This window comes from Bombyx mori, chromosome 5 (assembly GCF_030269925.1).
Source record: "Bombyx mori chromosome 5, ASM3026992v2".
Lineage (NCBI taxonomy): Eukaryota > Metazoa > Arthropoda > Insecta > Lepidoptera > Bombycidae > Bombyx > Bombyx mori.
In genome coordinates this window covers 10,943,107-10,959,381 of record NC_085111.1, presented here as the reverse complement: position 1 = coordinate 10,959,381, position 16,275 = coordinate 10,943,107, and the positions used below count along the sequence as shown (strand labels likewise).

At 35.0% G+C, this 16,275-nt stretch overlaps 1 protein-coding gene across 1 annotated transcript; it reads right to left on the bottom strand.

Moving 5' to 3' along the window:
* Positions 1-1,870: 1,870 nt before the first annotated feature.
* On the bottom strand, positions 1,871-15,323 carry Bm-re (major facilitator superfamily domain-containing protein 12-like). Its single transcript, NM_001279499.1, is given in 10 exon segments — positions 1,871-2,092; positions 2,626-2,776; positions 4,558-4,669; positions 4,952-5,138; positions 5,865-6,085; positions 6,894-7,005; positions 7,928-8,150; positions 9,914-9,997; positions 13,352-13,518; positions 14,999-15,323. Coding segments are annotated over 10 exon segments (1,485 nt in total). The 5' UTR covers positions 15,088-15,323; the 3' UTR covers positions 1,871-1,953.
* Positions 15,324-16,275: the final 952 nt, after the last annotated feature.

Below are 16,275 nucleotides of genomic sequence, written 5' to 3'. Positions count from 1 at the left end.
CTTATTGACTCCATGAATACTAATCTTTAGCACAGGTAGCCAAAAGTTTTTTTTTTCTGTTGATTTACTAAAATATTACTTCATTGAAAAACTATGCATAAAATCTATGTTGTTGATCAGTTAAGAGGTTGACTGTTCGTTCACGTTTGTTTTTTTGAATGTCATTGTGTTTAAAATATTCAAAGACATAATAATATAAAGATAGGTTTATTTTGTCCATTATGACTTATCAAGAAAAACTACTACTATCGTTTTGAAGAGCTTTTTTATGGGATTTTATGACCTGGTAACTAAGACCTTTAGGTCGGCTTATATTAATTTTAGTGAAAACTTTGTTTTTTTTTTGAAGAACTTTTTTTATAAAGGGATTTTATGACCAGGTAACTAAGGCCTGTAGGCCATGTCTTATTTTAATTTATATTCTTATTTTTATGAAAAATTATAATATGGGGTGAAATGAAATGAAATGAAAATGATTAATTTGAGACCTTAATCAACTGGGATGTAATTAAATGAAGTGAGATGAGATGATATGGGATGAAATGTAATCTCAGTAAAATGGTGATCATTTACTGAGATTTTTTTTCAGTGGACTTTTTGGAGGATCCCGAGAAGTTGCGTCCAACGGCTTTGTTTCGTTTTCCCACATTTGTGCACTTTCACAGATATTAAACAGTTATTAAACCACCGTTATTACACATTTAAATCTGAAGAAACACTAAATAGACAAAATAAAACAAATCACACAACTTCACTCCTCGCGTTCCCGCCAAAAAGTCCCGAAGAACGTCTTAACCACACTATTGCATAATACACTTACATTATTGTACTGTTTTATAGATAATAAACAGTAGTATCTATGAAGGTTCACAAGTGTGGGGAAATGAAAAATAAACAATATTACATAGGTACCAAACCTGGCTTCTTCCGGAAGGCCCATTAAAGACTAAATATAAATTAATTTCAGAATAAATTTCAGCCAATCTACTGGGATATTTGATTTTGTAAAACTTTATCTCAATTGATTGCAATTTCAAATAAATTAACTTAAATTATTTTGCTCCATTTAATTTTTAAGTTATCATAATAATATAATAAAAAAATGTACCTACAATAAAATGATTGAAGAACAAATTCGACGTTGACAACAAAACAATTGCATGACTCCGATTGCCATACTGGAAAAAGAGTTCATTTGCCTGTTTAGAGCAATTTAAAATGGACTTACTGGAAATAGATTAACTTTATCAACAAAAACTAGTATGTCCGTCCCTTTTAATTATTATTTTCTTCTTAATGTTTAAATTATTAATTATTATCAAAAAAATATTTTTATTTTATTGATTCAATCAATGAATGACAGATCTCACTGTTTAGCTGGTGTAATGTGCTAATGAAAACTCGTAGACATCCGTGAATGCTATTGACACATGAGGTCGAAGCCTCAATTGGATTGTTTTAACGGTAGGAAAAATAGCTTTGATTCAGAAACAGCTAAGATATTGGTACCTTTTTTTAAACACTGGGGACTCTATTTAATTTTACCCCCCCTCAACCATTACCACAGGTACCAATGTACCTGTGGTATTGGCACAGTAGCGGCAATTGATACGAGTTAACTGTTCAAACCATTTTCATACAGAGTTTAAACTTAAAACTTTAGTTTCAAATGACATACCGGATCTGAAAATATAAGTATATTTGTATTCAGCATATTAAAGAAATACTGTTTCCAGTACCTGGATGTTTTTTTATTTATTCAGTTCATGAGCGAATCTTTTACAACCTCGAAATGTCAAAATCAGTAATAAAAAAAACACAATTGGATTATTTATGACAATTTATTTGTTTCGTAAAGGTTTTAATAAAATATTATGATACTATACACAATTGTAGATTCTAGTGTTATTATAACTAAAAATATTATTGACATAGGGACAACATTAATATACATTACACCTCTGGTTTAGTTTTGATTGAAATTAGTTTAGTGAGAGACAAAGACAATATGCCAAGTGCGGCACTTCCGCCGCATGCGTACGTGAGCACCCCTCGATAATATTGAGGACAATCCACAACATCATCGCATTTACTGTAAAATAATAAACAACACATTAATTACTGATGTTCTGGACCATCTAGTGCGAATTCTCTACGTGAGCGACTGGAGGTTTTAGTCAGTTCGACTCTGACATGCCCCGCCTTCCACCCCAGTGGAGGGCGGAAGTCCGGCGATTTCCTCCTGACCAAAAAAAAATAATAAGGCCACAATCACCTTTAAACCAACTTAGCTGTATGTTGCCTCATTATTTATTAACGTGTCCTAAGTTCTGTGTGCTTAGTGCGAGTTTTTTAACGTTCTCGACAGCGTAAAAGTTAACCCAATTTTGTATGCAGTTGGAACAGCGCCCCTAGCGGCAAACGTAGGCAAACGATCCTATATCGAGTTAGCTTTTACGCTATCGAGATCGTTAAAAAACTCGCACTAAGCACACAGAGCACAGTGCATGTTTATTAAATATTTTTTTTATAAATGACGGTAGCTACTGTCTTTTAAAATATAATATTTACGCCATGACATGAACAAAATTAGATTTATAATTTCAACTTTTATTAGGTACGTACTAGTTCTGAATAGCGACGACAGCTATACCCGTAACAAGTTTGTCTGCAAATGTCACTATAGAATAGATGGCAGCACTTTGGTGTGAGTGCGGCCCTATGAGATCTGCTGTGACACATAGGCTGGAGACGAGCGTGATTGAGCTTCCTGCCCCTAAAATCATCACATAACCATAAATGAAATCAATCCGTTGCTTAGTGCATAAAACCACTAAAATGCATGTAACAATTGTGTAGTTTTTTTAAGCTGTATGTCATGTAATTAATAACTACTGTTAATTGTTACTGAATATAAAAAAACATTATTACAATCCATTTAATGCTATTATAATTCATTATGTTAAAGGTACAGTGTTTCTTATAAATATAATTATAAAATACTCCTGTGACCGTTAATCATAAAATAATTTCTGCATCAAAATTATTTTTACGGCACCATGTGAAAGCCGCTGACCACCATACCAGATGACGTTGAATTCGTAGCTGTATTGTAACTGTAATTGTAACAAAACCCACTGAATTTCTCGTCCGATCTTCTCAGTCAGTCGCAATTCCGATCCGGTGGTAGATTCAACGAAGCATTGCTCTTGCTAGTCAGTGTTGAAAATTCTCCGTGAATTCACCTAAAATTTCTTGAGCAGGTAGCTGGAATAGCCTTACCAGCGCTTAGGTGGAAAAAAAACCAGGAAAGTTGGGTAGTGCTATTCTTTCTTTTTTTCGGGCCGGGGCCGACCCTCCTATGAAGTCCCCGCGCTTAGGGGCGCGCGGGGTATGTGGGACTGGTCCGCGACTACACACACTAAACGACTCCCCTGCACTCTTCGCCCAAGCGTCCGATCCCCTCCGAGGTCAGAACCCGGATGAGGTAAGGAGGTTACCGTGGTCAACACTACAACCAGACGGTGCAGCTCATCCCAAGGACGCCTGGCCGACGCAGCCTTCGAGGCGAATGGAAGGCTCTGAAACGTCAGCCGTCTCGGTACGGCAGCCCGTCAGGCCGCCCAGATGGTGCCGCTAGTGTCCCATAATACACCGCTGGACCAGAACCAGCCTGCCGGGTGTAGTGCTATTCTAGGTTAAGAGTTTTTAAAGTAAGCGCCATCTACTGTATTACGCTAAAACTATACACATTTCACGTCTATGGTTCTTCTTTTGTTCTTTCATTTTGTTAATAGATGGCACTGTACAAAAAAATTGCAGTTCTATTTTAATTACATTTAATTTCTATTTAGCTAGTATTCGCCCAAAAACCAATATTCCATCATCACCATGGACATCACAAGATTGAGATTAATTTCATGTATTACATTTTCAATTTTGTTTAATTAATGACATTTTGAAAAAAAAACCTGACTACTACTTTCCATAATTTTCAAATTAAAATTTTCAACTCTGAAGCTCGTCAATAGACACCTAAGATAAAAAAATAACATACCGCATTGCAAGCCAGTCGGGTCACTGTTCGCATGGAAACCATCGAATGCGACAAAGGGTTCATCATGAAAATTAACCGAGAGACACAGCCCACTGAGTTTCTCGCCGGATCTTCTCACTGCGTCGCGATTCCGATCCGGTGGTAGATTCAGTGAAGTATTTGCTCTTGCTAGGGTTAGTGTTATAAAATTCGCGAGCCTGAGCCCTAGCTCGCCTACACGTTTGATGAAGCTAGTATAACCCCTCTACGGTAGGCAGCGGTTTGACTACGTCCCTGGCATTGCTGGCGTTCATGAGCAACGATAATCACTTATCACCAGGTGAGCCGTATGCTAGTCTGCCTGCTCGGGCAATAAAAAAATAGCATAGGAAAAAACATAAAGAAAATCGTTTGACAAACAAAGCAGAAAATCGCACTTAAATTTTTTATCTTTGCCTATTTAAAATAATTATATCTGAAAATTAAGTTTTTTATATTTATTAAAAATTATATTTACTCACCAATGAGTGTTGCGACCATGTAGATTTGAACTATGCTCGCTTCCGGATCTATGGCTAATGCAATCCACAGGCAGCTTCCTAAGCTTAAGCAACTCCCAATGAAATACACCACCTGATTTTATAGAGATTTTTTATCGGTATCGAGCCTCATTACATGATAAAGCAACCTACAATTTTTACACTTAACGTGAATTATTCGATCAGTGTGACACATAAATTCATAATAGCCAATTTTAAATTACGTCACGTAAAGTAGGTATATCAAGTATATCTAGTAATAAAATTATTGCACAACAGGCATGCATGCGGCTTCGCAAAGTTTTGTTGTCGTCGTCACTGAATTGATTATGTAAGCGACCGATAGTCACTGACACCATTTTAAAAAGAATCTAACCTGGTTGCCAAAACTGTTAATCTTGCTCTTGAGTAGTAGCGAGAAAAAGAACGATGAAATGTAAAGCACAAGAGGTACACTCGCAACTAGCTCTGATCCTGCACTCGGGTTCACAGATAAACGTTCCTCCAAGAACAATGGCACGTACACAAGACTCAATGCCCAATACAGACGAGAAAATACATATCTGAAAAACAAATTAACTACTGTTAATATTCATCTAAAAACAACATAGGTGCAAAAAATGAATTTATGTATATTTAAAAATTTATTCATGATTCCGGTATACTTAATCAAACTGGAAAGATTGTTAAAGATCAAATTGAAAATGAAAAACGATGCGCGAGCGAAGTTAGAAAAATTCCATTGTGATATATTACTATAAATAATACATCACAATGGGCTTTATGTTAAGGAACACCTACATTTATTACATCCAGAATTACATACCCTCCGAAAAATAATAGGTTGAGGAAAAAGTTACTCTCACAGACACTGCACTTATAGGTCCATAAACATCGCAATTTTTTTTCACGTCTTGCGTGGTAAGTTTATCTTTTTTGTAGTAAAATTTTAAAATGTATCGAATTTATTCATTATATTTACTCATCTTGACAGTACGAAAAATAAATAAAAATCACACATATTCCCAATTTGAATTTGGAATTATCTTCTTTAAAATTTAAACTTTTAATGATACCAAAACCAGCCAGATACAAATAGTATAGCCAAAGAGAATTTCTTACAAGTTCATACATACTATAATGTACTATAATGACTTTTCCCTCAACCTATTATAAAATTCACCTAATTCAATTCAGTGTTTCAAATCGGTTACGTATATGTAAATGTGTTATAAATTAGGAAATAATTTTACTTACGCTATATACAAAATTTATGTAATCATACTTACAATAAACTGGTCTGATATAACAACGGCATTCGCAGGAAGTACATAATTTTAGATTTAGCGGGTAATTTCGCTGCTTCGTTGTCTTGGTGGACGAAAGTTCCATTACCGTTCTGGACAACGGGTGCTCCTTTGCCAGATTTATCTTCTCTTCGAAGTTTGAAAAATAAATGAAAGGCCATGAAAGATATTACTCCCAAACCAGAAATTATCAAGGAGACGTCCTGAAAAAATATCATACTTAAGACAATTTAATCTTAGGTGAGACAATAAAAAATATACATTGAAGTAAAAACTGCTGTTCAATTCCTGCGCTTGTATGAAAAATGAAATAGAGCGCAATAAAAGGGAATGTGATTTTTTCTGAAGCTATAATCAATTGGATAGCAATAAAAAGTTGGAGTGACCAAGTGTCCGAGTGTCTGGACATGAGATTGAGCCACGCACTGCACTTTGCCACTGACCGACAAAAGCGGCTACAAATTACAAAAAAAGGTCACAGGCGGGCGCATCACGATGCTCAGCAATGAGCGATTGACTGAAGGAGAAGGAGGAATAAATTGGAATGAAATCAACGAAATGACCCAGTAACATGTTAGGATTTATAGAAACGTCAGTGAACTTTTTTGTAATAGATTTTTGCTTCTGCGTTTCTTCTAGAAGTCCTAACACTGTTTAATGACATTGTTTATTATTGGCTCGCTAGAACTTCACTTAGTGAATCTTTAATATTAATACAAGTACTATGTAAATTCAACAAAAATGCAATTTCCAAATTGCATTTTCAAGGTGTGTGGCCAATTGACGTTGTAGACGTCTATGGGCTCCAGTAGCCACTTAACATCAGGTGGGCTGTGAGCTGGTTCTCACATCTAAGCAATAAAAATAAAACCCTCAAAAATAGCTGTTCATGTGGACAGCTCCTTGGCTCTGGCATTGCTGAGATCCACAAGCAAGATCCACTGCTTCAGGTGAGACGTACGCATACGTCTATTTACAAAGGCAACAAAAAAATCAAATTTTATTCCTCACCCGAAATTTGTAATCATCTGTTTGGCTGATGAATGTACTGTAGGTTGTTGCCCTCAAAACAACCCAAGTTATCAGGTAAACAGTGAGACTCGACATCACAGAAGCCATATACCTGAAAGAAAAATTCGATCGTTTCACTTAATCCGGTAAGGTACTTAAAAAAAACATGATATCATGTGATCTCGAATATTATACAAAATGTTAAAGATAACAACAGTCATTAATGTGACGTTACAGCTTAAGTTAATGCCCGACAGATAGATCTATTTAATAATGGCAGTTTTGAAAGAATTTGTATCATTTTCATTACTATTTATTAAATACGTTAATATTAAAAAATAATAATTATGAAAAATATGTATAAAAGCATAAAAATATAAAAAAAACATTTTCCTAATAGAAATTTAGCAGTCGAACTTATCCCTGCAGTTGGAACCACTGGGTTCACGCAGAGATAATTTTTACAACATACCTTCCAAATCTGGAATGACCCCACGGTATCTCTAGCGCAGTACCTATATCATTCTATATCCTTTTTCAAGCGGGGCTTAAAAACATTCTTTTCAAATATGTACCGGCTTGTTTCTGCCCCTAATATAGGCCAATGGGTGATGGTGACCACTTAAAATACATATTTTTTTCTTTTTTTTTTCATACCTAGGATGATGGTCTAGAGAGACCATATCAGTGTAACCTTAATTAATAGGTGAGCTCACGGAACTCAAACCTGACGATGTTGCTAACACGAACCCTGGCAAGAGCCGTGCTTCGCAGAATCTACTACCGGATCGGAAACGCACTGAGAAGATCCGGCGAGAAACTCAGTGGGCTGTGTCTGTAGGTTAATTTCACGGAATAGATAAATAAGGGTACCTTATTTATCTATTCCGTGGTTAATTTACTCGCCGACTCGTTCGTCGTAAGCGACGGATTCGACGAGAACGATGACCGGCTAAAATAATGTATATTAATTCGTGCACGGCACTAAAATTAAACAAACTTGAAAACGAGATGAAATCAAAGCATGTACATACCTAATAGAAGTCAATTCGGCACGAACTTGAAGGTTGTCGGTGATTGACGGAATCATAGCCAGATGTGAGATTTGTACCACGGCCCAACCAATTTGGAAAAATATAATTAGGACCGCATAATATAGTGGCATCCACCAGTACAAATACTGTGTGTTTTCATTAAACCAGCAACCCCAACATCTAATGAACAGCAACGGGAATGTCGCTGTTACTAAAATGCATCCTGGAAACGTAATTAAAATAAAAAAATTGCGAGAAATTTGTAGTCTAGTCACAATAAAATAATTATATTACAAACGTTTTCTTTTTATAAGAACTGAATTTAAAAGTAATATACATACAAGTAATATATATTTAATAGTAATATACATATAACCCAACATCTTCATGCTGGGTTAAAAGCCAATTTCACCATGAACTAGATTGATAGCAAAAACGATAGTAAATATTGTGTTTAATATAACTTTTGCAGGCGACTAATATCCAAATTAACTTAGATCTGTGTTATGAAGCACTAGGTATTCACTGCTCGAAAGCAAATTAATAAGAAATCGCTAATAAAAGTTTTTGAAACTGTGATTGATATCTCAAATCCCAAAAAAATTATGAAAGAAAAAGGCACACCTTGGTTTGAAAACATTCTTACAAAAGTTTGAAATCCGCGTACCATACTTTTTAGTTTAAAAAGTAAAGTAAGGAAAATTAGGCTATGCCCACGTTTGGTTTGTTTTATTTCATTTTACTTATAAAATGAAGTTGCTTTGTGCTGTCATGATAATCGCCTTATCGTTGCCGCCGCTGACTGCTCCCCGACTCCTGCTCACGCAGGAGCCAGTCACGCCCTACACACGTCCTTACGGATCCATCAGAGTCAATAACTCTTGAATTAGACGCCTTGACAAATAAAGTAATATCTCACATTCACTTAAAACTTCTCAATCTTTCTCGAATGTCAAAGAACCACCGAATCAAAAAGGCGATTAAGACTAAAAGGTCTCTTTATTAGAAAGTACTGTCTACCTGAACAATTGTTTCTTCAAATCTTTAGTTAAAGAGACACGCACACAGATCTAAATAGTAACTACTATTTTGGGTTTTTTGTTTCAATTAAATAATTTTTCTTATTTATTGATATATTTAAACACGTTCAAAAGAAATAAAGCGCCGTAGAATTAGGATACATACGCCACATTTATTATTACTTAAGTCAGATTTTTCGCGCAGTGAAAATAAGATCGTATATTAGAGGCACACGTATTTCAAGAATTGTTAACGATAGTGGTAGAGTCATGTTTGTCTAAGACATGGGGGTACGGCTGAGGCCTCTAGATCTACTTACTTTATCTATCAGCCGGTAGTAGGAGTATTCTCAGCTTCTCAGGCACTACAATTTTGATACTACCGTACGCCTCAACATGTGTTTTTTTTCTACCAATCCTGATAGCCTTGAGTGGCTATTTCAGCTTCACCCTAACGTGTGTAGGTGAGCTCACGGGGCTCAAACCGGAGTGTTGCTAACACGGACCCTAGCAAGAACAGCGCTTCGCAGAATCTACCACGGGATCGGAAACGCGACCCACTGAGAAGATCCGGCGAGAAACTCAGTGGGCTGTGTCTATGGGTTAATTCGATCGTCGAGCCCTTCGTCGCAAGCGACGGGTTCGACGAGGACTGTGACCAGAGGTTAACAAATGGTCTATCTCCCTATGTTGTTGTAATAATAGCTACCTTTTGCAGTTAGCATCTCTTCGTTACTGAAGATCAGTCGTTAGGTTGGAGTATTGAGGCTTATTATTCGAGATATGGAATAATGACCCCTAACCCTAACTTAATAACTTGAACCTACCCTATTCTACTCGTACCTCACCATCCATTATAATTATGAAAAAAAAATATCTTTTTTTTCCATTAAATAAAAGGTAGTTCGTAACATACATAATGGGATTCCTATTGTAGGTACTTGACTTTACCTTTCTAGTTACTTACCAGTCAAATGCCATGCCTTCTTAGTTCCGTATTTATCAGCCAAAACTCCCACAACAGGGGTTGCAAGTGCATCTACAACTTGTCCTGAAACAAAATGTGGTGTGGGTTACAAACTTAAAGTAGCTTCGACCTCCTACCATAATGTAGATGGCGGAATAGACTCCCGTAACTTGCCAGCTCGTTCGCCTATCAACGCATTAAAAAAACAACAAAATGTTCGACTTAAAGTAATGATACGAAATATATTCGCCCTATTGTCGGTGTGTTTCACGAATTGGCACTTTTTTATTTATTTATTTGAAATCGAATGCGCCGAGCTTTTACAACAGTTTGCTATTATTTATACATTATATGCATGCATGCCAGTAATATTATAAATGTGAAAGTTTGTAACAATGTATGGATATCTGTTAGTTACTCTTTCACGCAAAAAGTACTTCATGGATTTTTATGAAACTTTACAATAATATAGCTTACACATCAGAATAAGCCATAGGCTATAATTTATAAAGATACACCGTGAATTACCCAAAGTATAACGATACATATCAAGTGGGTAGGAAAAAAATCTGCGAGCTATTCTGGCGTGCGCCGTAAATACTGTTCGATTTAGACACATTTGGTAGTCACAAATTGATCCTTATATGAAAATAAATATTTTTATCGCATCTGGTATTTAAAGTAGATAATCTTTGTCTTTACACTACACTACATTATTTGGACAAATATTTGAATAGTTATGACTATAAATAACTAAGTGCACGATATTGTGAAAGATGAAGAGAGAAAATTCAATAAGAAATTACAGCGCCCGAAGCGAGGCGAGGACGGGTCGCTAGTATATACCTAAATAATAATAAAACTGGATTCTTAGAACTATTCTTATTCTACATAATCAATTGTATTTGTTATAATAAAACTAGATGGATATAGAAGTCATGAAATTACTGATGATTTAGAAAGTATTAAATTCAAAAACATTTAATTCTTCTTCTTCTCAGTCGGGCATTCTTGTCAGAGTGGTATACATCGTCAACGCAACTGACGATGTGTGTAATTATTTACAAATCGACGTCCCTAATTTGCACCCATTTTACGAGGTCCTTGAGGGAGTCCAGGTGGGTGGGTTCTCAGTGAGCTGAGCCTGGAGCTCGAATAGAAAGAAATAATCAAAAACCTCAATAATTATATTAATTATAAGAAGCAGATACGTTACTAACAGTTTACGAGTATAAAGGTAAAGTAAAGAAAGAATAAAGGTAATAAAGAAAAGTGTATATGGTGAGTGGGAATGTGTTTTTTGACGTGAATGTAATTACCTGAGACAATGACTTACATTGAACACTGAATTACATTGTACAACATACGTCAATTAAACTATTGATAAACTATGTAGAAATTGGGTTTGCACGCTTTGTACAATCAATCTTTAAATTTTCGCATAATATATTTTTGTGGGCCACCAGATAACACGTATTCATTTTTCGCTTTTGTTTAAAACTAAAAATAATTATTATTCATGGTTTTGAATTTAATTTGGTATGTGTGTATGTTGTTTGTATGTACTGCATTTCGAGCTGTGCTAAATTTGTAACAATTGAATAAATAAATTTACTTGAAAATTACCTCACATTATGTTGGTAGCATTTGTTTATAAAAAAAAACCGCGAATTTATCATTATTAAACCTTCAGCACCCGTTATTGTTGCGAAATATAAAATTTACAAATGTTAAGCTTACATTTTCTTTTTCTTAAAATGTTTCAATATCCTATAGTTTTTGCGTGTGTTTACTTTGCTTACGCTTATCTCATAGCCCACTCGGTGTTAACTGGTACGTAATCGATGCTTATAGATGTCACAACGTCAATGCTGTCACCAACCTTGAGATATGAGTTTGAAGCCTTAATTCTATTACCTATATATAACGGCTGCTCCACCTTTTCAGCCGTCACTCATGTCTGTTTAGATTGTATGTTAGTTTGTGTTCTATGGCGTTTATGCTTCGTTTATCCGACTAAGTTGAAGAAACTATTTACAGTTGTAGTAGGAATTTTTTTTTGAAATTTACTGGTCGACTTGTGAGTCTACGCGGGTAGGTACCACCACCCTGCCGTGAAGCAGTAATGCGTTTCGGTTTGAAAGGTGGGGCAGCCGTTGTAACTATACGTGAGACCTTAGAACTTATATCTGAAGGTGGGTGGCGCATTTACGTTACGGATATCTATGGGCTCCAGTAACCACTTAACACCAGGTGGGCTGTGAGCTCGTCCAACCATCTAAGCAATAAAAAATAAAAAAAATAAAAAATTTCAGGTATGGTTTCTGGCATAATATCAAATGATACACACAATCGGAACAATGGGTGTATTTGATTTATAATTTATTTAGCGTTTGTCACACCGAAGCGTGGGCGGGATTCACTAATACTAGACACAGAACATAAATAGACGTATTTAGATTGCAGTTACACATTTGCTAAATGTACATTGTCAATGATAATGTGCTATATCGTTGTAAAGGTTATCATAGCCTCGACCATTTTATGTAAAATATCGTATAGTAAACAATGATTGTTGGTTAATTTCCAGTTCGACACGATCTTTTTTATCAGTTTAAAACACGTGAGTAATCGTATTTAATAAGCGTTTTACTCATTACACTAGTTTGCGATAATACAATGATTTACGGAATAAATTCCAAGATTGTTATATTGCATAGATTTGATTACGAATAATCTATATATTAATAAGTGAAGCAAAAACTTTATACCCCTTTTTACGAAAATTGCGCCCACGGAGGAGTATGAAATTTCCCACACTTATAGAGAATATAGAGAGGAAGTGTAGAATGCTATTTTCTTTTTATAATTATGCCCAAAAATACATTAAATCAATAAAGGAAACATGACATAGACTACCATGTATTTTACACACACACACACACACACACACACACACACGCATATATACTCTTCGTTTATTGTCAAACTTTTGTTATTGTTTAAAATCTGTGATCAAATAGAGAATAGATTAATATTGTTTGTCTTTAATATTATTTGTCTTTAATGTAGTCTTAGCGAAATCTGTGATTATAGGGAGTAAAATAATAGTCTTTGACAATAGAACCATAATAATGTTCAAACTTATAATTTTAATTAATTATAGTCGAATTTCGACTACCGGGGGACTACTAACTAGTAATAAATAGATGGGTGTAAAATTTGAAAGATAAAGTAAGATTTAATTATTTTTTTGGGAGCACTTGCCCTACCTGACGTAGATTGGATTGGATACTGCAACGGGAATGGTGACTACATGATTTATGGGTACTTCTAAAACTTAAAAAAAAAACGAAAAATAAACAATAAAGCATAAAAGTATAATAGTTATAGTGGTAATGTTTAAGTAATTTTTTTCTGAAAATTAATTAACTTTACCTAGAAGCAGCATAGCTCCAGCTACGACAGCTCTCATGTCCAGGACTGCTTGAAAGAAAAGCAGCATGTATGAGAACCACATCGCAGCGCAGAGGTCGTTGTAAACATGCCCTAGTCCGTAAAGCACGTTCTGACTGACACGCCACCATCTTCTCTTGTACGATGCACTGGAAGCAAATTATCGATTAAACTAGTCGAATTAATGACAGTATTGAAGGCTATTAATTTAATTTAATTTTAATTTATTAAATTAACGACAGTATTGCGAAAAGTCATGTAATAAATATACATACAATGATCGATATCAAAATATCGGATATATGTTTTACAGATTCGCGAGGGTTCGCGATAATTTATTTTCTTCTTCTGAGGTCTCGATGAGATAAACGAAGGTTTCTGTCGATAAGCTCCCAGTCTATTCGATGTTAAGTTGTTACAGGAGCCCATTGATGCGACAATATGAATCTCCATTCGTCCATGAGGACAAAGCTTCATAAGTAATGTCAATAAAATTAATATTTGTTATTTTGAAAAGTGACCTAAATGTAAATATGCATTTATGAGGACTGAGGAATTAGTTCGCTTCGTATTCAGGCCCTTCAAGTTCGACGAGAACTTTCGTCACATTTCAAAATAACAAATAATCATTTTATTGGCATTGCTTATGAAACTTCAACCTCATGTCCAAATATGAATGGAGATTCATATTGTCGGATCAATGGGCTCCGGCAACAACTTAGCTACGAATGGTCTGAGAGTTTGCCGGCTTAATCGACTCAGTTTCCTGCTGGAGAAGTGGGTCGCGATTCCGTTGCGGTAATAGATTCAGCGAAGCACTGCTCTTGGTAGGGCAGTTGTTAGCAAATTCTTTCAGGCTGAGCCCCATGAGCCCGCCCACCTGTCACGATAAAGCCAGCTATTCGAAGCTACGCGCAGATAGGTACACAAAGAAAAGAAAAAGAGGAAGTTAAGCTTGTACATTTTACTTGTGCTTTAAATTTTAATGTAAATTACGCAATATATAACCGAACATGTAATTGATTTTCGAAATTATAAATATAATATAACAAAAATGGTGCTATACTGATTCTATAGCTTAGTCACATCACATTTATGCTTTTATTTAGGATAAATATTTAGCATATGCGTTTGCAAAAATTACGAATGCTTCAGGCACATTCAGGGCGGGTGGGGAATACTTTGATATACATTTGTGTAACATGCAAAATCTAAAACAGACTAAGATCAATTCACGTCTCTCAGTCTTAATGTCGACCGACGGACGCTACGCATTGCTTGTTGATTGTTACCTGTTGTACAGAGTAAACTCTGTTTTTCTTTCCAATTCTTAGGTAGTGAACCAACATTTCGAAACAATGGTAAATTCACGTGTACTTGAATGCACTTGTAAAGACCTACTTTGATAAAAAATTAAGCTGGACATGATTTGACGTGACTAATTTCTAAAAGGTGAACCTTTTGAACAGAAACACATAAGACATATTTACAGAGATTATAATGATCGATCGTCTTTTAGCAGGCTTCTGTTCAATTAACTCGGTTATCTTAAATTGGATAAATAGGAAACAGCATAGTTTGCACTTGATTAGATAATCGAAACTCATCAGAAAACATTACGGAAATTACCTCGAATCAACTTCATTATCTACGACGATTTCTTCTTGAATATCACAGGTTGTTCCATTAACATCCGTCGCTCCATATTTTCCACTCATTTTCTATTTACATACACACTCGTCGATCAAAATTAAAAGGAGGTAAAAAAAAGAAAATTCTTGGTTAAAACTACTTGTGTCGCGCGTGGAGCTCTACTGTGTATTTTTTAAATACATTATTAACTTTACATTTGTGTCAACAAACACGTATTATTTTCATGAATACAAGTTGTAATAGAAACGCAACAATGAACGAAGGCGGCGCGTGTGCCAAGTACGGAGATCTTTACATGTATGAGTACCAATGAACTCTATCCCGCCGGTCACCTCAAAATTGGATGACAATTTGCTTGTTACATTATAACTTCAATTCTAAAAGGATAATCGTCTCAATCTCTTTGTTATTAGTGCTTCTTTTGACATCCAGATGTGTATACTTCAATTTAATAAGGAGATTCTGAATTCAAACTACTTTTTCATGCTCATGATCATGAATTCGTTTGCCATTTCCTCGAAAGTGATTTTGGTGTTGCTTAATTAATCTTCTTTTTTTCTAAGAAGAGTTTCTTTAAGGTATGTTTTTAAACATGTAATATAATATTTATTGTATTAGCTAAAAACGTCTAATTCATCAACAAATTGTATTATTGTCATATACGTATAAAAACGTCTGCACAAAAGTTTATTTCATTCATAAATAATATGTTTATTTTTAAAGTTTACTCGTAAGAATAAAATAAATTATAACATGATACATGAACAACAACAACGAATGTATGTAAATAATTTAAATAATTAGTCTAAATTTTTGTATAATATATAGATTTCATAGTTGTCATTCGAGGCCTTTTCAATGGAGTTATTGTTATATAACATATAAAATGTTATAAGCTAAGTGTTGGGATATAAAATTATTTATGATGTTTAAGTACAAACTTGCTCCGCGGCTTCACCTTCATTAAATTTGTAATTCAGAAATAATGAAACCAGTTAAATTTTTTCATGACAATGAGGCCGATTTGTAGATTCAGTGCTTCGTAAAATCTCGAAACCAGAAATCAACCACTAAAACCAGAAACCAAACTGTCGCAGTTGTTTACGATGCCGCCTAGTCATGTCGTTTATGATGGAAAAAGTATCATTACCATTAATCTAGGTTATAAACTACCTTAGATCAAAACATAATCCAAAGCCGCTTAGCCATTTTTGCGTGATTGAATAAAAACAACGGTCACATTTGTAAGCTTA